Below are 27,502 nucleotides of genomic sequence, written 5' to 3'. Positions count from 1 at the left end.
AAACTTACACATCCATACACACCTTTGAGATTCTAGTCTCCAGGTCCCAGACCACAGCTGGCCTCAGGCAAAACTGAAATGCATACATTATTTGTTCTCTTAGATCCCTCTCTTTTCTCCCAATTAGGAAAAGGGAAATGATGTGTTACAAATGACTAAAAATTTTCTTTGGGCTAATAATACACATGAAGAAAACTACCCAGGATTAAAAATGTGAGCAGGCAGACAAAAAAGGCACTGCACAGTAATGGGAAAAGTATTGATCAGCTCACCATGCTCTCCCATCTCCCCCTGAGGCCTGAATCCAAAATGGCAGGAAATGAGTAAACAATAAGAAGCCTCCAAGGGGATTTAAACAAACACCAGGTCAAGGGACAAGGACACACTCACAGTTGAAGTACCTCAGGGGTCAGCATAACTAGTAAGGTAAATGATCTTCCTTTGATTCTTGCTGGGCTTCTTTGAGATTATTTCTAGTGACCCCAAATTTTAATATTCCGATTTCCTCAAAGGACATAAGGTTAAAATGTTGTCTCCTTCCTCAGACTTTTCACATTTATAAAATTGATTGAGCATGATGCAGTCTACTTTATCAAGTTCTTTTTCCAGATTTTTTTCTACAATGTCTCCAAAAATAGTTATATGGTCAGCCAGATATGCTGATTTTTATGCTGATTATTAACCAGATTTACAGATGGGAAAATTGAGACTTAAAGTTAACACAAGAAATTTGTTCAAAGCCATTAAACTACAAAGTATCTGAGCCAGCACTGGAATCCAATCTTGCCTGACCAAATGCATGCTCTCCTCTTCCATAACACTACTCCCCCTCTAAATGGCATGAGTTTCACAAGGTCACGTCTCTATGGTGATGCTTCAAAAAACTTCCCTAATAAAAGAATACCACTAACTGATCAAAGGCACGTCCCTTAAAGATGTAGGACAAGTTTTCTTCCAGGAAATCTGTGCTCACTCCCAGAAGCAGAACCCCCTACCCTACAATTAGGATAGGGCCATTGGATCTTAACTTTTATATTGGACAGAATAATGAGCTAATACTATAATAATCCAATCGCTAGATGCCACTTCTCATGGCCCAACATTACGCATGAGAAAAATAAAAGATGATTTCTGGGAAGACTGCATTACAAGCCCTCAAGCTTCCCAAAGTCACATGTCATTAACAAAAATAGACTGGGATAGCTACTACCAAAAGAGAAAACAGATGAATCAAGTGGGATGTTTTTATGCACTGAAATCACACAATTTTATGCCTGCAGAGAATATATTCACATGGAAGAGTTCAATGATAAATGCTCTCAGAGCACTGTCTCTGACTTCATTCAGCAAATACTGGTGAGTGCCAGGATGACTCAGGTATTCCTCTAGGCACTGGAGACAGAGCCCTAGACAACACAAAGTGCTGTCCTTTTTGGGCTGATGAAAGGGAATTACCTGGGATAAGGAGTTGGAGGTCCTAAAAAGAGGTCATTTAAATAAAAATAAACCATTTAAAGACAGTGATAAAGAAAATACAATGGTAATTTACAAAAATCTGTACATTTTTACTACCCCTAATTGCACACTGCCTTGAATAAAGGGATTCTATTATAAAAAGAGCTGCTGAGTGTTAAGAATATAAATATAGCATGAACCTAAATGGACAAAAATGTAATATAGAGGGCCCAAATTAAGTTAAAAGCCTCTTTTAAGACAGCCATAAACACCTGAATTTGAACTTCGATTATAGGACTTTCAAAACAAAGACCAAGAACATAAAAGGCCAAAATTCCAAGTAAGCTTTATGGTAGTACCTTCCCCAAGAGTAATAATTGCCAAACACCCATACAGGATTGGAGCACCACCATGACTATTTAAATAGTTTTCCTTTTGTTTTATTAAATACATTTTTCTAAGAGCAGTTGAAAGCCAAAAATATAACTTGTCTTCCCTATACCTGAATTCTCAAGCTGAGTTTTGGCCACAATAATGGGAATCAGCAGCTAAGGCCACTTCCAACCTACCAGCTCAACTCAACAATTAATATGCTCTGCACACTGAATCTAGCACATCTCACTCCATTTAGATCCAGCTACCTCATGTCTGGTTTTGATCAGCTGAGGCTGAGCAACATGATCCCCCACTGATGTGCTAATTAATGTCACACAGCTCTACAATGAAACTTCATTGAACCTAAACAAGCAACTGTTAATTTTGCAATCATTGGACCAGTGAGGAAAGTTATTTAACTGCCTACATTCCAATAGTCTACCACTTTTTAAACCCATTTTAGTGTTGGTTATGTATGCAGATAACACTGTTCTTCTCCTTAAGATTTAAGAAAAGAATATGCTCATAAACAATGATACTATCCTTCTGACAGAATATTATTTTCTCATATTTTGTCATTAGAATCATTTTATAATAAACTTCTCCATATTTCTAAAATTTCTTAATTGCTTGAAATTAATACTATTGTTACCTTATTTTTGTGTTCATTAACATAGTTCTAGAATTTGGGAAGGGTTTGAGGGAAGAGAAAGATCCCTCCCCACCCCAATGTATAGAATATATCACCTATTCAGACCTTGACTTTCCATAGATTATATTACCCTTTATTAAATCAAAACATAATGCAATTACCAAAACCTTAGTCATTCCATTCAACTTTACAAATATTTACTGAGTTAGCACCTACTACCGGGCACTTTATTAAGCACTGATGATTCTGAATGGGATTGATGAAATCCTACCCATCTTGTGTGTTGGTTCTATAGTAGAGAAATATGCTTACCTGTAACAAAATATGATTATATGTTGGTAAGTGCTATAGAAACTGATGAAACCATCTAGAAATCAGGAGAAATTGTACTTGGGAGTGACATTTAAAGGAAGAATAGTCACAGCACAGTGACACACACTTGTAATCCCAGCTGAGGCAGGAGGATCACCAAGTTTGAGGCCAGTCTCACTATTTAGGGAGATCCTATCTCAAAATAAAAAATAAAGAGGGCTGGGATATAGCTCAGTGGTAGAGCATCCCTGGGTTCTCTCCCCCATGCTACAAAAAAAGGGGGTGGGGCATATTGGAGACTGCAAATGGATAAGCAAAAGAACAATTGTACAAATAAACACAGAGACCTGAATAGTGTGATGTGTTTAACAAAGGATAGAATTCTGACATGGCTGTCAGGATACGTAAATAGGACAGAGGGACAAAGATAAAAACTGCAGGGGCAGACAGGGCTTTCTCAAAACAGTCTTTTTGGATCTACTTAAAATTCTGGACTTTATCCTGTGAACAGCAATATAGCTGCATTAGTAGACAACTCACAACAATGAGAACTCAAACTTAGAGGCCAACACCAGACCTGTGGAGTCCAGCAAAAAGATGTTGGTGAAACATCCATCTGCAATGTAATTCAGGAATTCCACTGTAAGAGTTTGTAAAAATAACTAATAGATCAAATGCTATGGCTATCCAGATCTCAGGGCATGCTGAAGTACAGTTCCCCTCGACCTTTCTACCAACACTGGGGTTCCTAAAATTGAGGAGGTAATGTGTATGGCTCTCCAAGCCACAGCTACCTCATATCACTATAATCCTGTTATCTTCTGCCATTCTCATTTCCATCAGTGCTGCCACCTGCATGTCTCTCTCATGCCTCTTCCTTCTAGGCTTTTTCTGTCCCTTGGTATTTGTTTCTCTTTGGTTTCTTGGGTTTTGCTCTAAAAAACTAATTTCCAAAAGCATTCAACAGACAGCCTAGTACTCCTTCCCTTTACCTCATGCAACTTCTCAAGTAGTCGAGTCGCAGTGGACCATTCTTGCCCACCTACAACGTTTTCCATTGCTTTGCTGACCAAACAGAAAGGAGTATGAGGAGAAATACTGCAAAACAAAATTCTGAGTCTCGGAGAATCAGTACACTACTTTCTTTCAAAAGTCCAACATTAATCATACCCCGAAATATCTTTGATTTCTAAGTAATTCTATTTTAAACCAGTTAGTTGAGTTTCTTATTTCTTGACATTATAATTTTACCTTTATCATATTTATTTATATAGAAAGATAGATAGATTTTATATATATATTATTGAGTTTCTTATTTCTTGACATTATAATTTTATCTTTATCATATTATATATATATATATTTATATATATTTTTTTTTTCAATTAAAAAATTTTTAATTGAAAAAACTGAATCCTAAAGACATTCAACATTTCAAAATATAAGTACATGCTATTACATGTTTAAGTTTCTTTTTCCTGCCATACTAAATGTTAAAGTAAAATTAGAAAAGGTTCAGGTCAGAGCTGTCTTCTGAGTAACATTACAAGTATATAAAAACTGAATAGTTAAGTCACTCTCTGCTAGCATCCTTTTAGTTTCAACTCATCTTTGAGCTGTTTAAAAATCAACTAGGAGACAACTAGGGATGTATTCACAAGATCCATAGTGAGAAGAGCAAGTGAGACAGATGAAGTTGAGTCCCAGCTCTGCCAGGCAGGCCACATAGCCTGTCCATAACTCATTTCCTCATGTGTAAAAATGAATAACTACCTCACAGTCTAGTCTGCTCCACAGAACAGAGCAGCCTAGGGCAGGCCGTTAACCATAATATAAGCTCTATACAAAACTGTTATTAATATTTTCTTCAAAACCCTAACAGTGACAAAGTCTTAATTAATAAAAATGAGACACCCCCCAAAAAATTTATCAAATCTGCTGTTTCATGTTCTCAATAAAAACCCAAAACAGCCAATTCCCACCTCTGTCCAGAGATTCTGTTGGAGAAACATTCTGGCTCTCCTTGAAAAGATTCACCTCCTAGCTCATCACATACCAGTATCTATCTGTTCAGCTTCCTTAGATCCCAGCAACAGAGTAACTTCGGAATCCATTCACGGAAGTTCTGAAATCTAAGCCCCTTACAACTATAAAATGGTTTGGATTATTTGGAAATGCTTCTGATTAAGATTATCATAAAGCAAATCATCAAGACAAAGTAATAACAGTAACACCACAGAATGTAACAATTTTCTAAAGTTCAGGAGAAGACACTCCCTCTCTGGTTATTTTCTGACCCAAAGGCTGCTCTGTCAAAGCACATGGAAGAATTAAACTCTTCTTTAACATCTCCAAGAAACATCAGGTATTTGTCTTTTTAGACCTTAAAGAAATTAGTTTGAGATATTATCTAGCACAAAATCCAGGAAAACAAAATGAAACAGTTGGATACTTAAAACTAATAAAAAGATTAAAGAAACTATCCAGATTTAAGATTTCAAGGCAAACAGATTGAAAGTGCTTTTTCAAAATGTAATGCTTCAGAGCTGGAGACATAGTTCAGTAGTTAGAGTATAGCCTAGTGTGTGCAAGGCCCTGCATTCAATTTCAGGTACCAAAAAAAAAAAAAAAAGAAAAGAAAATCTTTCAGATGTTTCTTTCTAATATAAAGCTAGATCTAGTACTAAAGCTCTATTAAGCAAATGTTGGAAAGTCACACGCACTTTTATTCTCAATCTTGGAAGAATCACATCCTTGAGTACATACACATACCAACATGAACAAATGAACAGCAGATCATTCCAATTCTTCCCTCATTCTGTGCCAAGTCCAAACTCAGGACCGACACTAGTCTCTGTAGAGTTCGAAGGAAAAATGTGACAAGGATTTTCCAGCCAGCCCCGCCCCTCCTCCCTGCATGCCCTGAGCACATACAAACACATAGCAGATTCTATGCACGTCTAATTCGGGGCCAGTTTATGCACCATGACATCAGTGCGGTATAGTGAGCCAAGTTTAAACTCCATCTGGGACAAATAATGTCCAGGCACACTGTGACTTCTTTTGTTTATATACACTGACTAAATATGTCTTGGTGGTAAATGAACTAACTCCTAAGATTTATTTCCCAAGGCCTCCAAAACAATATTCTGCACCCTGAAGCAACTCCTTGCCTCCAGTTTCTTTCCAAGGCTATGAGCAAGTGATTTTTAACAGAACACATGATTTTGAAACATATAATTAACATCTTGAGGAGAGTCAAAGTCCAAACAGCCCTTCATCAATCTCAAACAAAGAAAATGAGAAACTCACTAGCAAATGGGTGTGGTGGGACAGTTCACAGTACAAATACTGCAGGAAGCTTAATTCTATATTTCCCTTGGAGAACAGGAAAAGTAGAGGTGAGAAATCTAAGAAATGGTAGTGTGGCAAACTGGCTATCATTTTTCTTTTTGGAAATAAAACTCAGGGGTTTTTTTTGTTTGTTTGTTTTTGTTTTTTATTCTGGCATTACTTAAGAGAAATAATTATAAATTCAAAATGAAAAACCACCAACAGAATCAAGTCTTATAAGTAAGTTTCTATATTTCTTTAGTTTGAAAAAAAATGTTGAATGGAAAAGAAGGGTAGAGTTTGGGAGCAGAAGGCAGGCAGAAAAGCCCTCCTGGCTCCCCCTGTGAAACTGATAGGAGGAGGAACTTTACCATACTTCCGTGGTCACCACTATCTCTCAGCAGCTACTGCGGCAAGGAAATTGCTCCCTTGCTACTAAGCTCAGGGAGAGAACAATTCTCTAAAGAGAGCCCCAGGGTGACCTGGGCTGGGCTCTGAGGACTTGGCTCCCAACTCCTGCTCCAAATCTGGCCCCCAGGCCTTCAGCCACTGCTTAGTTCTCATACTTCAGTTCTCATATCTCAAAGCCAGAATCACTGCCACCTTCTGGAGTTAATGTAGAGGCCACATAAGTTAATGAAAAGGAACAACCTTCTTTGTCAACTTGCTATTTACTACTGTGCAAAGCCCATCCCATATCTCCCCAGTTGTTTGCCTGAACAAGACTAACAGTGAGTGTATGCCATACCCAGGCAGCACCATCTCCCCAGAAAGTAGGGCCCATATTTGGAAGAGGACCTAAGTGGAATCAAATCCCACCCGTTTTGATTTGCCTGATAAAAGTATTAACCTTTCTCACTTCATATTCTGTCCATAAAGATGACTGCCTCCTTTTAGAGTATATGAATACTGGATAAAATGATGTATGTAAGTGCTTAGCATTGGTTTTAGGAACTCATCAGTCCACAAATGGTTACTATTCCTTCTCTCCACAGCAGAAGGAACAAAGAAACCAAAGTACCTACTAAAAGTCATTCTTTCCAAGAATTTATCATCCACAAATAAGAACCCAATTAAAAGTCATTAAGACCAAAAGTCTTCTGGTGATCAGGAAGATTACAAAGTAAAATTCAAGTTTTCAGTAAATGCCAAAAAATTTAGTCAAACACTTGGCATTCTTCAAGTGTTGAAAATCTGACTTCTAACATATCTTTTACATTGTTATACCCCTGAAATCTGTGTAACGTCAAACTCACACAATCTTTTGTCCCACAGTCCCCTGAAGGTTTTAGAATAATTATTAGGAAAGGAACCATTGTCCACCTCAAAGAAGGAGTTCACACCTGGCATGTGCTTCTACAAGTCTAATGGGAGAAGGCTCTTTGAAGGCTCTTTGGAATTCAAAGGGTGCTTGGTGTGTGGAGAGGTCACTGCAATGTGGAGAACCCAAAGTGCCTGGCCCAGGAGCACACCATTTTCAAAATAAGAAAACAGAAACTCTAAGAAGTCAATTGGATGACAACACCCAGTTACTACAGGAGAATATCCTGTCATCCAACTCTACCCTTGACTGATTCCCCGGGTCCTTAAAAGAGATAAAATTCACAGGCAAGATATTCTATATGAATTTACATCCAATTTACTATTACAACCTCTAAAGAAAAATACAGATGCCACTGCTTCATAATTCACATTGTAATAGTATATTATATTACAGTTTTACTTTCAGTCATAACTAAAGCCACCAAATAAGTTATAAAGGATTCTCTTTGTGTGGGCCTTTTTGCCAAGGTGATGAGAGTTTAACTCATTGTATACCATTTATGAAACGTAAATTGAGCAACAAATATACCATTTATGATAACTTTAAAATATTTATGTTTTTATAGTCTTTTAAGAAAGTAATGTGACTGATTAGTGTGATATTCATGATTATTGGTATCATTAATAACCCTGATAATAAATCATATAATTATGATTTACAACCTATTTTAATGTACCTGTGTCAATTTCATTGACACAGTCGCAGAATTGAACACCTGGGACTTTATATAGTTTAATCGGGTCTTAAATAGATCAATTCTGGTAAGGCAAAACAGAAATTTAAGTGGTGAAATCAGAAAAGATGAGTAAGTTGCATCACTCTGACCCGTCTACCTACCAAACAGTCACTAACTAAAGCACATGCTTTGGTGTATCACAGAGCCTGTTTTCCCATTTTTAAAGCAGTTTCTTGGGAGTCAGGAACTAAGAGTTCTCTAAGATTACCTCTATGCATTGTCCCACTTCAAGCATCCTGGGAACTCCAAAGATCCTCCACTAATGAGACTTGAAGATAGGAATGAACTAGAATGACAACACTGCCATAGAAAGACCAGAGAAACTTCTGAGAAAATAATGTACTCAGTGCTGAACTGTGCTAATGACAATAATTGGGCAGTTAAGCAGAGACAGCAAAGAACTGGAGGTAACCATGGTCAAGTTTTGGTAGCAGGCTGACCACAGCAAAGATGTCATGAAGGTGTCAAGCCTACTACTGGAAGGAAAGGAGGGAGGGAGGGAGGAAGAAGATATTACTGTGCGCCAAATGTCAGATCTGAAAGAAAATGGATTTGCCCTGTTGTTCAATTATGTAGCATGCTTTAAATGTTTAGGATAAGTCATTAAAAAGTTCTCATGTTTTCTGAGTATGTGTTCACAAATCCATCTACACTCAAAAATAAACCACAGTTACCTCTAGCTGCTTGCTGACTCCACTGCCCAATTATTTGCAAAGCAGAAGATTTTGGCAAGATAACTTCCTAAATGCAGATTGTCTGTTTTATCAAAAGGTTATCTAATTAACCAGGGAAAAAAAAGATTATCTAATTATTCTTGCAAGCAAGGAATGGACAGCATAGTCTGGGAAAGGTAAGGGTCAAATAATTCTGATTAATGATTGTGCTGGGAAAAAAAAAAAAACAGCTACTCATAAAACACATTCCCTCTCAACAGATGATCTGATCTGATGGTTGTTAATGAAAAAGGCCCAGAGCTGAGAAGCAATACCAACGTAGGCATTAACACTAAAGCAAAGGTTTCATTCCACACTGAAAGAGATGCAACAAGAAGTAGTCAGGAAACAGTTCCAGAGTAAAATCCATTCAAGAATTGGTAGTTTTTTGACACCTAGGCCTCATAATATTAAGGATACCTTTAATATGCCCTCAACTTCTGGTTCTAATAATTAAATTTTTGTGTTTAAAGATTTCTGCAGTTACTTGATCATGTTTGATGTAAGCCTACTGTAATTGTCATTGTTTTTATCAACTGACATTATTTTGCATATCAGTGTTTATTTACATATTGGTTGTAAACTATACAGTTTGAAAATAATAAACTTTCGTTTCTTTAAATGTAAAAAAAAACAAAAAACAAAAAAACACTAAAGCAACACATGAAATTTGTTTTTACTAGGGATCCACCATGTCTAGAGCTTTGAGTTATTCTAACATTAAAGCTGACCAGGAAACGGCTAACAGGCAACTAATTCTGGCCAATACCTGTTTGTTTGTTTCACTAGGGATTGAATTTAGGGGCCCTCTACCACCAAACTACCCACCCCCATCCCTTTATAACTTTTGTTTTGAGACACAGTCTCCTTAAATTGCCCAGGCAGGCCTTCAACTTGCAGATCTCCTGTCTCAGCCTCCCAGGTAGCTGGGATTCAAGGTGTGCCACCACACCCATTAGGTCAATGCCAATTTAAATGGAGGAATTAACATAATCTGAAGATAGCTAAACCCAAAGTTACTGAAATACAGTATTATGATGCTCAAGCAACTGGTTTCTTGGCAGGCTATTTATTTTTTCATTTGGAAATGTAGGAGAGAAAAAGAATGAGAATGAATATCTGCATTTAGAGCTTGGAGATTAATGTTACTAATTTTATGCAGCTTGCTCACCAGTAGCATGTTCAGAGTGTAATGTATATATTTTACATAGTAACATTTTAAAATCAATCATTTGGACAAAAAGGAAAAAGAGTCTGCCTTCCTGAAATCATTATGTACTAACATATGTCTTAACACATTGTGATATAGAAGCAACTTGTCTTTTTTCCTGTTTGTTTTATATTATTTACTGTATTACAAGATAAGAAGTAGCTATCATATCACACTCAACATGACAGGGCTGAGGGGTGTAGATCAGTGGAACACTTCCCTGGGGTCAACCCCCAATATTTCAAACAAAACAAAACAAAAAGTAAAAAGAAAGGGAAGGAACGGACAAAGGTTAAAATCCATCAAATTCAATTTTATCCAAAGAAAATGCTAATCTACAAATGTTTCTTAAAAGTGTCTCATTTAAAAATGGGAAGTTACATACCATGTATGAATAATATGTCAAAATACATTCTACTGTCATGGATAACTAAAAAGAACAAAACTTGCTTCAAAAAGTGACTCATCTAGGTAATACCAAAAAAAAAAAAAAGATTACTTCTAAAAAAATATCTCTCATGGGGCACAGTGGCACATACCTGTAATCTCAGCAGCTCAGGAGGCTGAAGCAGGAGGATTTCAAAGCCAGCTTCAGCAATAGCAAGGCACTAACAACTCAATGAGACAATAAATAAAATACAAAATAGTGCTAAGATGTGGCTCAGTGCCTGAGTTCAATTCCTGTCACCAAATAAATAAATACATAAATAAATCTCGATAAATATTTTAAACACTAAGTTTCTAGAGACTGTAAAACTGAGGTTAAATCCAAGTACTTGCATCTCTGCCCTTGGAACACTCTCACCTTAAATCTGACCAATGTCTCCTAACAAGAGTATAAATAGGAGAACCAAGGCACCTGGTTGTTTCTTTGGTTTTTCCTCTACTGTGGTGAGTGCTCGGTATGGCACTTCTGGGGGTTCAAACACTGTTCACTGAAAACTAGAGGCAAAAAGAAAAAAAAAAAAAAAGGAATACCAAAACATGAGTCCTGAGTTATAAGAAGTCTAACTGAAACCCTCTCCAAGTCATATCAACCAGAGCTCACTCTAATTCATTTATAAGTCATCACGTAAGAAGAAAATTAAGAGGCTTCATCAGTATAAACTGAGTATCCCCCTAAAACTCTTTACAATGTTTTATTTAAAACATGATACACATGAGAGCAAGATGCAATTTCAAAGATAAAAATGATAACTATTTCCAGATTCCAAATTTGGATATCTACAGAAGCCAAATTGAGGGAAGTGGCCAGAGTGGGACTGAAGACTGTGTTCCTCAGTGGAAGCAGCCACTGCTCCTTTTTTGCCAGTCAACTGTCATCAAGTGGGAAGTCTGAGCTGGTGTTATCGGATCTTCTCTATTTTTCCCCACTATCCAAATGGGACTTGGTTCTGGAACAACCTGCCTCCTGGTGGACACCAAAACCTAAGGATGCTAAAGTCCCTCATAAAAATGACATAATATCTGGGACTGCGGTTGTATTTCAGTGGTAGAACGCTTGCCTATCATGTGCAAGGCACCAGATTTGATCCTCAGCATCACATAAAAATAAATAAAATAAAGGTATTGTGCCCATCTACAACTAAAAATATATATATTTTTTAAAAATGGTATAAGATCTGCAAATAACCTTCACATCTGCCTGTACACTTTAAATCTCCTCTAGATGGCTTACGGTAACAAACAAAATGTAAAAAATATTTGTTATGCCGTATTGTTTAAGAAATAATGAAAAGGGGAAGTCTGTACATGTTTAGTACAGAAACTAATTTTTTTTCATTTCTGTAAATACTTGTGATCCATAGCAGTCAGCTGAATCTAAGGATACAAAATTCAAGGATATGGAGGATCAACTATAATGGCACCTAAATCTTTTTTATTTTATTTAACTATAAAAGTAATTAAAAAATAAAGCCTGTATGACAAATGCAACAAGAAGGCAGTTTTCAAGCCCTGGTTTAGATGAATTAAATTTGTTCATTTCTTTCACCCTTCATCCATTCAGAAAGATTTACTGACTGCTACCTCAGATGCCAGGCACAGCATGAACAAGAGGGAGACAGTCCATATTCTCCCTGAGTTTATAATGGAATCAGACAAAGATTGCAGGAAGTTGAAAACAATCATGTTTTCAAATAATGTTAAAACTGTTGTAGAATTTTAAATTGACATTTTTCTGTGGTACAACCTTCCTACACCAGTTATTTTTCTTAATTCTCTCTTTTTTTGAAGGCAGTTTAATATCTAGCGTTTGAAGGATCCTGCCTACATCTTCTATCTTCTTATTATTGCCTTTGGCTAATTAAATTCTGAAGTGTCTCTCAACCCAAACAGTCAGAGGTGTCATAATTATATGTCATATGTCCTAATTACTGTGGATGCCACTTAGAACAACACCCTCTGATAATATGGGATCAACATTTTCCTTTAAAAGACTGAGACTCTACATGGGCTATGCCTTTGGGAAACCTTCGTAGTGAGCAGAACAGGCAATATAATGCAAAGAGGACTGAACAGTCAGAGCATGGACCTGAATCAACTCACATCTTATTCACAGTTAAAAGGAGGCTCTCACTAGCAGGGAGAGCTGCCTTGGCAGCTGGAAAATGGATCCAGTTGAGTTATGCTTGTGATCTATACATCCATGGAGTCAATAATGCTGAGAAACAGACGTGGAGGAGACAGAGTGGACCATTAGACTGGAGCATCAGAGGCCAAAGGAATTCATATCAAGATACAGATGGACACCAAACAGCAAAATTTCAAGGAAAGAGATCATAGTGGGCATGTGATCCCAGTGACTCAGGAAGCTGAGGAAAGAGGATCACAAGTTCAAGGACAGCCTCAGCAGTTTAGCAAGACCTCAGCAACTTAGTGAGACCCTGACTCAAAACAGAAAATAGAAAAGATTGGGGTTATACCACAGTGGTAACATGCCTCTGGGTTCAATCCCCAGTACAAAAGAAAACAAAAAGTTCGTAGATATTATTATGCAGATATGATTAGTGTCTTTGGGTACCCTTAGTACTAGATCTTCAATGCACAGATGATCTTTACAGAGCCTTTTCTTTGAATAAAACAGAAATGGTTACCTGATGTGCAAAGCCTGAATCATAGTTCTAAACTTCACTTCAGTCTCCCCACAGATACTTCTCCTAGTCTGGCCTTTACTCCTACCCACCTCTCCCACTCCTCAAGCCCTCCTCTGCACTTGCACAGCCCAATTATATTCTGCAATTCAAGCACTTCTGTGGCTTGACATACATGTAAACCAGGATTCATTCTCCCACTGAATTGTTCCTTCCTTTAGGGCAAGAACAGTGCCTATTCATCTTTGTGTCTCTAGCACCTAATACAGCGCTGGCACAGAAGACATTTGACAAATGCTTATTAAAATGAACAAATCTATTATTCAGTTACTCCTTAATCCAGTCATAAATCCTACCCTCTCACTCCTTTCAACTTCATATCTCTGAAGAGAGAGGCTACTAATACATTGACATCCTAGGCCTCTGTAAGTTGGAATGGGGGAGGGAAGCTGGGTAGCAGTTTGCAGTAAAATTTTATTTAAATATCTGCACAAGTTATGCATATCTCGTGCATCTTGATGCCAAAGAGTGTGACCCAAGACAGCTTTCCCGTGCTTGGTTTTCCAAACCCAACATTTAACCAGCCTAATTCAACTTTCTAACTTACATCCCAGCCCATAAATAGAATTCTATCACATAAAGGAATGGCTATATAATGTTACCCAGCAATAATAGCTGCAGCCTCTGTTTTGACTGCAAGTACCATCTTCATTTGAATATCCTTCATTTTCCAGAGTAGTCTTCCCAAGAGTTGTTTATCCATTTTCTATACTACACGCCTGTAGATTTTCCTTTGTATTGGAATTTCTGAGGAGTAGAAAAAACTTCTTATACACCCAAAACTCTTTTGAGTCCCACAATGTGGTAGCTCTTAGGATATTTAAAGAGTAAACCTGTGCAGGCAGAGGATCTGAACTACTGAACAAAAGAAGGAAGCCATCAGGGAAGAGTTATTAAGAAGACATCAACCAGAGCAGAAAAGGTCACTGGACTAGGAGACGCACTTTTGATGTAACAGACATGCCAATGATGAGCACCATCTGAAACATGGAAAGTTTTAATAGGTTTAATGCATCGTCTGGAAATGTGTAGTCAAAGGAATGCTCCAGGAAAATTCTGGCTATGGATTCTGTCTAGGGAAATAAGGGTTTCCAAAAAAACAAAGAAATCAAAGGAGAGGGGAGAAAGAAAACCTCACTCTCAGTGAAATGACGTGCTAAATGCTAATCACCAGGAAAAGGCAAAAGTCCAGAGAATGGAAATAACTGAAGGCAACTCCTATCTCTCAGGGCAAATTGGTGACATGTTATCCTGAGCTGGTAAGAGACAGATTTTCTGTCTACATTTCAGGAGATCTGCCTCCTAAAGGAGAGGCAACCAAAACACTCACTAGCAATTAATAATCTATCTGCTTAAAAGATAAATAATAAAAATTAAAATAATACAGTAGGACAAACAGAATATTTACTAGGAAAACAATAAAGAGAAAATATTTATTAGGTGCCCTCTACGTTCTGAATGCTGGTGAGGATAAAGAAGCATCTAACCCAGTCCCCATGCCACCAAGACTGACTTTCAGTGAATATATACATCAAGGGACACCAAAACTATAGGAATGTAAGGTGACACTGTATCCTTATTTAAGTTGTAAGTGCCCACATTAAATTAGCAAACCAGTAAACCCTACCTACCTTATGTGAGTACTTGTGCTCTTAACCTAATGTTGTCTTCATTTAACTGGTGGCTGCTATAATACTTCTTCAGAGATTATTAAAATATTAAACCAATATTAATAATCAGAAATTGAGCTGCAATTTTCTCTTTCATGCTCAAAACTAGCTGCTACATCTTTAAATCTCTAAGGGGTCCCACAAGTCCACAATCAAGACAATTAAATCAATACACCATTAAGTTCTGAATATATCAACATTGGCACCAATCTTCTGATTACTGGAGGATATTCACCATTATTTATATAATCACACATTAAAAATTCAAATCAAAATCTGATTTATATAACGAGTATAAAATTAGGCTTATTGGGAAGCAAACATTATTTAGTTATGCTGGGGCATAATTATCCAAAAGTAGACAAAATTGTAGGTTAAAAACAAGCAGTGGTACTTTATTTAGAAAACAGTATTTTGAAATAAAGCTCTTTAATTTCTCTTTTAGTTATATATCCAAGAGAAATGAAAATATATGTCCACATAAGAATTTTCACATGAATGTTCATAAGCAGCAGTATTCATAATACCAAAAGGAGAAACAACCAAATGCCTATCAGTTAATGAATGGATTAATAAAATGTTATATCCATACAAAGAAAGGAATGCTATTTAGTAATAAAAAAGGGATGAAGTAGTGATACATGTTTCAAAATGGACAAACTTTAAAAACATAATGCTAAGTGAAAGATGACAAACACAAAAGTCAAATACTGCATGATATCATTTATATGCTATGTCCAGAACGGGCAGTATCTACAGAGAAAGCAGATTAGTAGCTACCTGAGAATGGACAGAGAAATGGGGGACAGGGAGCAACTGCTGCTAAGTCTCTGTTTAGGGAAGAAAAATATGTTCTAAGTTAGTTGTAGTCAGAGCTGTATAATTCTGTGAATATACTGAATTCCGCTGGGTGTATATTTAAGTGGGTGAATTATATGGCAAGTGGATTATATCTCAATAAAGCTGCAGAATAAGTAAAGCTGTGGGGTAAGTTGCTTCTGTTCACCTTGTGTTCTGTTATTTATTTTTTAGATGATGATATATTTTTATAAAGCTTTATTCATAATAAAAATGAATTTCCTTTTTAAAGTATCATCTATTTTACTGTTCTCCCTTTCCTGCTACCTACATGAAGACAAACCAGGTTTCAAACTTAACATGACTTCAAATTATGAAAATTAACAGCATCTTTTATTTAGAAAACTAGAACACAACAGAGAAACTTGCCAAGAACTAACCCTAATTAAATCCAGAAACCTTTAGGACAGAAATCCTAAGGAGGAGGGCTGTGGGAACCAAAGAGCTTTCTCATAACTGTGTGGTTCTTTTGCATATATAGAAATGTTTATTATGTCCTTTCCACAGCTGCAAAGTATTAAGAATGCTGTAAACACATACAAGGTAAGCTTCCCCATATGCACGCCTCAAATACATTTACAGAGAATCTGTGGCCAGAGGGCAGCACTTTACAAGGGTTTTATCTGAGAAGTGGCCACAGTGCCACCTGTCTTAAGTGTCACTTCCAAGGGGTTTGTCACACAATGCCTACGATGTCCATCTTGAAGTCATTCCTATGCCTCCAAAAGGTTCTTGTTAAGATGAAAATGTGTGCTGGCATATATACCTAATTAAAATAGATAGATAGATAGATAGATAGATAGATAGATAGATAGATAGATAGATAGATAGATAGACAGACAGTTAAAAAGAAGAAATGAGGCAGGGGAAGATGAGAATGTGTTGCCTCAGACAGTGAGCACAGGAAAAGCCTCAGAAAGCATTCATATAGTTGAAGGTCCCCCTCCATCACTCCTTTTTCCCCACTTCTCTGCTGTTTTGGGTTCTGCTGGCTCCCCCAGTCTATCTTCCTCGAGTGCCTCAGCCCAAGTTCCACACACAGGCTCCAGGACTGCACACACTCACCCAGGCCAATAGCAAACATTGGGATGCAAAGAAGCAGGCGGAGGCTTGAAGGAATAGGGAGACACAGATGGAAACTTTGGGGACACAAAATGGATGAAAAATATCAGGCGCATGGGCCATTGTCTAGGCTGAGCCACAGTGACAGAGTAGCATCATCAAAGGACAATAAATCTTGGGTTTGGTCCTGCTGAGAGGGGTGTTTCAAACAGACTTTGCCCACTTAACAATTTTGCCCCATTAAGGGAAATTTAAGGTTAATACCAATCAATACCTTGCCCCACACAACCTATAAATCTATGCTTCCAGCACAACCAACTGAAACATTTCTTTCCTGTGAGATTTTTGTGAAGTATACAAAGAAAGCTTGATATTTATTTATAAAACATAAATTAACAGATTTTCCCTTTTCAGCTTTAGAGAAAGCTTCCTAGATGCAATGAAAATGTGCTTTTATTATCCCAAATTATTAAGCAGCTTCTACTTAAGAGTTGAGGTCAGATATGGAGTAGGAAATGCCACATGGCTTTCTGAGGAAGACCATAGCTTTTGGTCACATCTGTGGGCAAAGGAGTTCACTTCTGAAGGGAAAACTGGAAAATTCTGAAACTGAGGGCTCTTTATGCAGGCTAATAAACTACAAAAGGCCATTCTGGGCACAGTGAATCATAGCAATGAGGGAGAAATCACCAAAACACAAAAATGGTGCACAACAACATGGATAGGTTGCTTCAGGTCGCCAGGCGACAAGCAGAATTCGATGACTACATTTGGGAGACCTTAACTGCTTTCCAAGTTTAGTCAAGTTCCAGTGTCTTATCGTTTTTAGTCCTTTTAATTAGTAAAAAGAAGGGAGAGCAAACAACTGCATCTTGAAACCACTCACAGCATTTTGAGGCCTCCCATGAATGGCTGGGGCACAGTGAGCAGAAGAGTGCCAGAGAAGAAGACAGAGGCCAGGACTGGCCATGAAACGCTGCCTGGCCACACACTGCAGTCAGGTTTCATTCTAGCTGTGTTAACAGGGCAGAGTTAAGGACAGCACTGACAAAATACACTTTATATTTTAAAAAGATCACTCCAGCTACTGAAGGCAAATGCTTTCTGGTAGGACAACAGTAGAAGCAGAGATCAGCAAGAAGGACCATCCTACCCAGGTGGGATAATGGCTTGGGGTACAGTAGTGGTTGGGGGAATGAAGTAGATCCAGTGAAGTATGGACTTGGCAAACATTGTTGAGATAATGCTAACAACATCAGCTAAAAGGCTGGAAGAAGGAGGTTAGAAGACACAATGGAAACTGTGGTGCTAAAGAGGAAGGGAAGGTTGGGAAGAAGAGGCAGTGAGCACAGCTCCACGTAAAGAAGCACTGCTACAAGCGGGGAGGCGGGGAAGAGGCAGAGGAAATAGGCGGTGACTAGAGGGGGATGAAGCAAGGGAGGGGTTGATTTGTTTGGGTGTGGTGAGGTGTAATTGTGTGTTTAAAAGAGAAGACACTATCATATGTTGGCAGACACAATCCAGTATAGAAAGAGGTGGGGGGATCAAGAAGGGAGATAGTCGCATGGTGGTGAGAAGGAATGAAATTTATCCAAATCACTATCATTTACTAAGCACCTATTAGATGTTCTTCACTCTTAAGAGATTCACAATCTAATGCAGGAAAGAGAAATATAAATTATTAAGCAGTAAGGTAATATCCCAACAAAGGCATTTACAAAGTATCAATATACTGTGATGGAATATTAATGCACTATGATAGATGGGGAGGGCATGAACTTACATCAAATAAATGACTGATTAACTTACCTAAATTATTACTATATTTTAAGCAATTACTCCAAATTCTACTATTCATAAAACAAGGATTTTTATGCTGCTAAAAAATGCAATGTATTTATTTAGTTACAAAACAAAGCAAACCCAATTTTTATAATCGATAAAAAAATTAATGTTATCAGAAAATGGTTCAGTTCCTAATGGTTTCTAAGTTTTCCTTATAGCTTAAATATTTTCTGTAAGTGCTATATGATTGAGCTCAGAAATAACTTTTTATTCCATAATGTTAAGTAACTAGCAACAAAGAAATTAAAAAAAAAAACACTCTACTTTTTATAAGCTACACATGTGGATGGATTTTTTCAAGAGCTAGAGGGACTCATCCTAATCTGTACATTTTCATACTGACCTGTACATTTTGTCAAGTTCATTCCTATGTTAAATCAAACCTGACCCTCAGAGCATTCTGCTCTGGCCAATCCAGCAAATCAAACACAATATACAACATGAATAAATAGTCACTTTACTCTAAAGACTTACACATGGTCTCAAAATGACTCATTTCAAAAAACACATATTTTTTGATGCTTCAAGAATACTCACTGGATGAGGTAAGATTTGTTATTTCCAAAAACAATTCCTAATACTTTTTTAAACATAGCAACTTTATAACAAAAATATTTCTAGAAATACCCAGGTTCAAAATTGAAGACCTTTGAATCCCAAAATAAATTAAACACTGGGTTAATGCTGTTAATTTGATTTAAAATTTCCCTCTTACAACACCAACCTGCTGGGCTGCTTCTCCATTCACCAAGTGAGGAGGCATCATGGTTACCTCTCCATTCAGCAGTGGTGGCAGTTCCAGAGGGATTTGGTCGGTCATCATCATTGTGACATACATTCATGGAGAATTTCCCTCAACTGGCTTCCTGCAAAAAGAACCATCATTTTTTAAAAAAGAAAAAAAGAAGATACAAAAATCCCCTGTAACATAAGTCACATAAGTTAGCCATCATGAAGTCTTCTGAATCCCAAATTATTCTAATCACAGAGAAGTATTATTATTGTGCAAGGCTCAAGGAGGGACAGACAAAAGGCAAGGAAATAGTCTGAACCCGGAGACCAAAACCAGAGTCTCCAAGTAGCAACATAAACAGAACTCTTAGGCCTCAGCTTTGTCATTCAGTTATAAACTTTAAAAATCTGAATAATAATAACCACCCTACCCCAGAGAGCTTTCTGAGAATAAAGTAATATTTTGACATGGAAAAAAATGCCAAACAAAAACTGTTATAGTATCATTTTCTTTAAGTCATTACAGAATGACCTATACTTATTAATCATTATAATTTTCCCCCTTTCATTAGGATCAAAATAATACACATAAGCATGTAATCCAAACAAGTAAATCAAGGCTAAGTATATATACTATTGCTGTAATTTCTGACTGAGTCATTAATTTACTAATTACTCATGTTCTAATTATTTCTCCCCCATCACTTCCTTGGCTTGAATTTATAACTTGTTACATATTAACCTTTTATTTATAGGTTTACATCTAAAGCTTTCCCCTGTCTCAGATATGCCCATGACCTCCTGTGCAGAGTTGGGCTCAAAGGCAGATGCCACTGTTTCCACAGAATAAATGAAATTCATACCCATATTCAAAATAACACAATGCCCACTTGCATTCCATATTAGTACTTGCCTCCTGATGTATTTAGCTTTTCAATACAATAGGAAGAAAATAATAGTAAATTCCTATTGAAAATTATAACTTGTTCCTTTTTCTTCCTAAAAAACTAAAAATGATGCCTAAAAAACTTGCATAGCTGGGCTCGGTGGTGCACGCCTATAATCCCAGCAGTTTAGGAGGCTGAGGGAGGAGGATCTCAAGTTTGAAGTCAGCCTCAGCAATAGTGAGGCACTAAGCAACTCATTGAGACCCTGTCTCTAAATAAAATACAAAATAGGGCTGGGGATAAGGCTCAGTGGTTGAGTGCCTCTGAGTTCAATCCCTAGCCACCCCTCACCACCGCCAAAAAAAAAAGCTGTAGCACAATAAGTTTAGCAGCACAGACAAAGAAGAATAAAACACAATTTTAAATTATTTCAGAAACAAATTACCATAAAGTTAAATTTTTATTATACATAAAAACATCCCCAAAAATTTCAAATTCAAGGATATTTGGCCAATGAATCTTTTAGTACTCAATAACCAAATCAATCAAAACAGTACAGCAAATCCTTTAATGAATGCCTTGAATTTGTCTCAGGTGTGATATAAATAAGATATTCTCATTCTTAACTCCATCCTGAATATTAAATATGCCTCCCCCCTCTTCCTTCCATCCAAAAGAAACAGTTTCCTTGGACATATTAAGTAATGCATAAAAACCACCCAAGAGATTATAAACTTTTTATTTTAAATAGGTTAATTTTACACTATTCATTATAACCCCATTTGGAGAAACTAATTATTTAAGCACCAAACAAGGAGGTCTTGTCCCAACTAGAGAAGCACATTCCATAATAACAGGTCTTATAATTCAGTGTTAATAGTACCATCATGCTGTTTTATGAGGCAATTACTCAGTTCCTAAGTAAATAAAAGTACAAAAGCTTAAAGACCAATAGTTTATCCTGATGAAGGAAATGTAGTCTCTACATTAAAACTAAGGTAATCCTACTGACACTAGCATGACATAACTGACTTTAAGTAACTGATAATCAAGAAGAAATGCTAATGTCCATTTCAATTTTCTTCCGAGTATATTTTATCTAGTGCAGGAGGGAAGAACGGCTACTCTTTCTCAAATTGATACTACACAGGCCTGTTTCTTAAGTGTGATGCTTAATGTTTCTTCAAAACGGCAGGCTGGATCCCTGAGTAGTGAGTTGTAAAATACATTAGGGGTCTGAGTACAAGGATCGGGGGTGAAGAATCACTCTACTCATTTCCACTTTTCCCCCACTCCTTCCAAACAAAGGAGATCCTGACACTTGCTAGAAGTCGTGGTGCAGACTGCAGATCTCTGCTGTCTCTCCCTTCCCCTCTGCTACAGCAGTGAGCAACAAGAATTCTGGTCATCTCCTAGACCAGAGGGAACCATCTCTCTGTCACCCAACAAGGCAGAAGAAACAAGCCAATTCATGGCCTGCACCAAGGTCTGACCAGCTTCTATAATAGGCCCCTACTATTAGGCCAGAGTACAGAGAATAATGATATACTTTAGAGCACTGTAGGGGCCAGGGGATGGCGGTCCTTAGAACCTGCTTCCAGCCAAAGCTATTTATGTTCCATATGGTCCAACTCAGAGAGCCAAAGTTTTTAAAATTGGGATTTGAGCCTCAATTCAATTAACAGTACTATTTTGTTCCTATTTATCATTTCTTTTGTGGTTTCTAGGGGATAGAACACAGGTTCTGAAAATTCAGGTAGTCTTGGTCCCCTGTCCCCAATACCAATGAATGTCTTCACAACAACACTGATGATGCCTGTTTAAGAAACCTTACGGTTGGCATCATGTTAAATAATGGGACTTGCTAATGACAAGACACAACAATCCAGCCCCAGTAAGCAGCACCCCTAAGCACAGATGTCAAGTCCAAAGTAGGGAGTTAGATGCCATGTTCCGCATGAGTGGGTTAAGGTGAATGGACCTCTAGGGAGCAGGTCCACAAAAGTCTTACAGATAGATGTAGAATAGAGTATGGGGAACAAAAAAGAGTTGCAAAAAAAAAAAAAAAACATCCTTTTTTTTTCTTTTGGTGGTGGTACCAGGGATTGAATCCAGGGTGCTCTACCACTGAGCTACATCTCAAGCCCTTTTTGTTTTGGTTTTTTTTTGTTTGTTTGTTTTTTGTTTTAATTGGTTGTTCACAACATTACAAAGCTCTTGACATATCATATTTCATACATTAGATTGTAGTGGGTTATGAACTCCCAATTATACCCCAAATGCAGATTGCAGAATCACATCGGTTACACATCCACAATTTTACATAATGCCCTATTTGGTTTTTTATTTTGAGACAGGGTCTCTCTAAGTTGTCCAAGCTAGCCTTGAATTCACAATTCTCTTTCCTCAGCATCCTCTGTCTCTGGGATTACAGACATGTACCACTGTGTCCAGCTGCAAAAATATCTCTTTTAGTATTGGATTTTATGTCCAAGAAACTGCATCCATTGGCACCAGGAGATCATTGTGTTTACTTTCAAATACTTTTAGGCAACTTTGGATAAGATGCCTAAAACTTCTTTTCCTACTAGACAATGGATTATCAACTTCCATCACTATTCAATAATGTGGTTATTACACATTACTGAGAAGGGAATAGGAGAAGGGAAGACAGAGGAACTATACAGTCAACTGTATGTCCATACACTCCTGAGGAAGTACAGGGGGGATTTATGAACATTATCCATTCAGAATGCTGCAGCTCAGCCGCCCAGCAACCACACTATTAATCACAAAGAAAAATGGAAGAATCAAGAAAGTGAATAAAGGCCACCATGAGACTCAAGTACCAATAACCAAGAGAAGTCCATTGTTGTAGATATGATCTGGTTTTTTTTTAATTAATTCTGATTAGTTCTACAGCATATTTATTCTTCTTTTGAAAGGGCAATGATCTCAAGAATGGTCTCCTTGCAAGATTTCTGCATGTTCGGGTAGACAGTGTGGATGTGGTGCAACCTTGGCTCAGATGCCTGCGTTCTGAGACGGATTTGGCTAGCTCAGATACACATCTGTCTAGGGGAGAATGAACCCACACCAAGAAAATGAGAGTTTCATTAGGGTGTTTTCTCCTGGGCTCTGAGTTTAAAAATAAAAAAACCACACAGTTACAGTTTTATTCTCCAGAGGTCATATATCTGTCCTGAGTGGTCAAGGAAGATGGCACCGTTTACTTGGGGATACTTCTGAGGCCCCTACTGGAGACTTTTTCCTCTGTTGTATACAATGGACAATCTGACTTGTCACACCAAAGAGAGTTTAAGATAGCACATTTAACCTATGGCCCTGAGATTTGAGTACTGTTTTGTGGGGTGGAAAGGGCTGAGTGGGGGGTAGGGTGACAAAAACTTCCCTAGATATATAAGATCAAAATGCCGCAAAAGCTCTCTGTATCTCTAGTCCACTGAATTCCACTGCCATCCCCACAGAGCTCCAAGGCTTTTCTCATTCTTTATTTTGCCCTTACACATACTTCTATCTCAAGGAATCTGGCAATAACCACAGGCCCTCACAACCTCTCCTGCCAACACACATCCTAACTTAACTGAAACCACAGTTCTTCATGCCCAGCAGTTCTATCCTTTTGATTAACAGGGAAGGCTGCCATGTGAGCTCCTGTGGTTCTCATCCCTCTCTCCTAATAGAGCAAGGCCTTAGTGACGTGCTAGCAAGGCCCAGATTGAGGAACATCTCCTGAGCACAATGGCAGGGGTCGGGGCTAGGTAGCCTGGAAACAAAACGACCAGATCTTCACTGTTAGACATTTAATTTGTTCCAAATATGTCCCTGAAGCTTTTAAAGAAAATCTTATTTTAAAATAAGATTACAAAGGATCTTAGTTTTTACATTTCTCAAGGCAGCTGACTTACTGCTTTTTTCTCTTATTTTACTTACCCTACTCCAAGTCTGAAAAGGTTTTCTATATTTTGGTCACCGAATACACTAAAAAACATACAAGGCCAAATTCATGAAAAACCTGATTCACAGGAGAGAACAGCTGATCCATCTCCAAAAGCCAGAGAAAGCAATTATATACTAGGAAAAAATTTCTTTTTTTTTTTTTCCCCTGTTAAAGCCAAAGTACTAATCACTGCTGGGAGAGTTTTTAAGTCTGTGAACCTGGCCTTCAAATTAGTAACAAAATGTCCTGGTACTCACTCCATGAGCTGATGACCCAAATTTCCTTACATTAATTCAAGATGTGAGTTAGCAATACAGTACACAAATTAGTTTCATATGACAAGAAAAAGAGAAACGTAACAACACCAAAAGGAACAAAGTATACCCACCAGAACTCAAAGAGCCCAGCCAGGCTGGATATAGAAGATTATTCCCTGGCTCCATCATAAGCCAGGTTGAGGAGGCCCCCACACTCACTTCCCAACATCCAGCCAAGGGTGTGCACCAAGGACTAGACTAGATAGACTACCCCGGGGAAGTGTTTAAACACTAGATGAGGCAACGGAACAAATAAGGAGAAGCCACATGGTCAGTTTTAGCTTTTTATTTCTATGGTCCAATTCAAAATGCATTTTCTAAATCTATAAAATATAAGGACCTAAGACCTATAAAGCAACTTGCAAATAAATCTTAAAATAAGCTCTTCAGGATTCATCTCACTAAAGTTAACTGTGATTCCATGAATTCTATAAAGCTAGTATCTTTTCCAATAAAATTCATATTAACCAATCACTGTCAGGCAATTTAAACATGTAAACATTTGCACATGCTTGTTCTGTACACTGAGAAAAATAATGTCATGGGCCCATTGGTAAAATTATGCTTGATTCATGCTTCATGAAAATTTCTTTCTCTACCAAAAAAAAATAATAATAATTACAGCCAGGAAAGTGGTGCATACCCGTAATACTGGAAACAAACAGGAGGGTGAGACAGGAGGATCTCTTGAGCTCCTGAGTTTGAGATCAGCTGGGCAATACAGCAAGATCTCATATCGATAGCTGTATCTCTCTATCTACACACACACACACATACACACACACACACACCTACCCCTCTCTCTCTCTCTCCTCCCTCCTCCCTCCACACACACACACACATACACACACACACACACACACACACACACACACACACATACTGATTTCTAATAATGAGACTCTGTTATGGGTCAGGTTTCAGAAAGTCTGTCAAAACCACACCACAGAAATGTTCTAACTATCTATATAAGAGCAATAAGGAAAAGTAACCTTGTTTTCTGATTCATGCAGATGGGGGAAAGCACATCAATACTCAAAATGATACACTGACAAGCCTCCTGAATCATAGAAAACAGAGCTTTTATGTTGGGGTAGAGGGATTTGGGGGGTTATTAAGAAATCACTGTGCTCTACATTCTCTTTTAAACCAACATAACCTTAACGTGGCTAGCGTTTTATGAGGAATTGCAAGACTAGTTTCTAAATGGCTTCTCATACAAAACTTAATAAAACTTATGACCAACATTTATGCAGCTGATTTACATTTGTTGAAGCCACAGCTATAGTAAAAAAGAAAAGTCATAAAACGTCAGAATGTAAACCAATGATATAGCACAGGAAAAAGAAAAACTGCATTCATGAACCACCCCTCATACAGGTGGCCTTTAAGGATAAAAGCCATCAGTCACAAGGACTGACAACTTCCTGAAAGTGCACTTCCCTTCTAAGCTTATTAACAAGATTTAGAAAGACTGAGAGAAGGGGGAGAGAACAAGCGAACAAGCAAGGTAGTCAGTTACACACATTACTACCACCGGAGGGATATGAAAATATCATTTGCTATTTTGTTTTCCTCGTCGGAAAAACCTCTTTCCTTCCTGGTCCATGCTGGCTTTGAAAGGTAAACCCCCTGACTGATTTCTAGACCTAGAAATTAAAAATGGTTATCGTTTCTAGCCTTCCCAGCAAAACAGACAAAGCTTTTTGATAATAACTATGGAAACACCAACAACATCAGCGTAAGGAACAAAATGATTCAAACAAATAGAAACACAATTATTATTCAGTACCTCTGAAATTCTGAGAAAACCTGCTCCTCCATCAACATACACAGGACCTTCCTGACCATTCCCTGCCACTGTGAGTACAGTTTTTCTTTTCCTTCCCAGTAACACTACACCACTAGCACTGGCTCTGCCCAGGTAGAATTAGCATGTGGCCATTATGAACCTGATGTGGGGCACTGCCATTGGATACAAACCCAGGGGTGGTTCAGTGCTTTCCTTGCTCTCACCTCTATTGTACACTTTGGGCAACCCCGAGGAAAGGTGCTTGGTACAGGCAGGCATTTGCCCTTTCCTTTTTTGAAAATCAAATCAAATAGTGTAATAGCAACAAGAAAAAGGGCTATGGAAAGGGAGAAAATAAAGATGAAAGACCGTTGTTAGAATTTTTCACAGCTCCATTTCAAAAAATAGCTCAAAGAACCAGTATGTTATTGTTGATTGTGTTTGTTTTTCTTTCAATGGAGCACTGAGTACTAGAAAATATGAGTTCCAATTTGGGTCTTTGCCCTGAAATTGAGCAATTAATTTCCACTTTTATAAAATTAAAATATTATAGATTAGCCCTTAAATTTCCTTAGCACTTAGCACAGATTCCTTTCTGTTCTTAACATACTATATTTCAAAATCTTTGCTGTGCTTATTTAATATGAACTAAACTAACCTGTTGGTCTTTGTTATTCATTTGGATATAGCCTAAGCCTTCTGAATGGGAGGGAGGAAGAATTTAAGTAAAATATTGGAGGGAAAAATGTACTGAGCACATAGTGCTGGTAGTCACTGTTTTTATGCCAATGAAATCTAATTTTACAGCTGAGTTCTATACAGCTGTGCAAGAAAGACTCTTGCCATGGCTTGCCACTTGAATGAAAGAAGGAGTGGTGATAATTGTTCATGCAGAAAAACCTCTTGAGACATGAGCAGTACCTGGAGGTATGTGCCCAGCTGGTTGGTTGAGGCACAAATAGTCTGGAATTTGCCTTCTTGTCTGATATGTGTTCATTAGCAAAGTAAAATCACAGTTGTCTGAAAAAGTTCTTAACTTTAAAAACATTCTTGCTTTTTGCATCCAATTATAAGCAGAGAAAATTTAGTTTGGAACATTTAATCCATAGAGAGATC

At 37.6% G+C, this 27,502-nt stretch overlaps 1 protein-coding gene across 5 annotated transcripts in view; it reads right to left on the bottom strand.

The window, feature by feature from the left end:
* Fndc3b (fibronectin type III domain containing 3B) overlaps positions 1-27,502 on the bottom strand; it is a 327,023-nt gene that overhangs the window by 235,816 nt on the left and 63,705 nt on the right. For all 5 annotated transcript variants that reach the window (XM_005332466.5, XM_040270089.2, XM_040270091.2 and 2 more), the window contains exon 2: positions 19,422-19,563. In XM_005332466.5, coding sequence (XP_005332523.2) covers positions 19,422-19,535 — 114 coding nt within the window. In that variant the 5' untranslated portion in view covers positions 19,536-19,563. The remainder of the gene's footprint in view (positions 1-19,421; positions 19,564-27,502) is intronic.

This window comes from Ictidomys tridecemlineatus, chromosome 3 (assembly GCF_052094955.1).
Source record: "Ictidomys tridecemlineatus isolate mIctTri1 chromosome 3, mIctTri1.hap1, whole genome shotgun sequence".
NCBI classification, from domain to species: domain Eukaryota; kingdom Metazoa; phylum Chordata; class Mammalia; order Rodentia; family Sciuridae; genus Ictidomys; species Ictidomys tridecemlineatus.
Note: the sequence above shows the minus strand (reverse complement) of the source record. Positions and strands in the feature narration are given on the sequence as shown.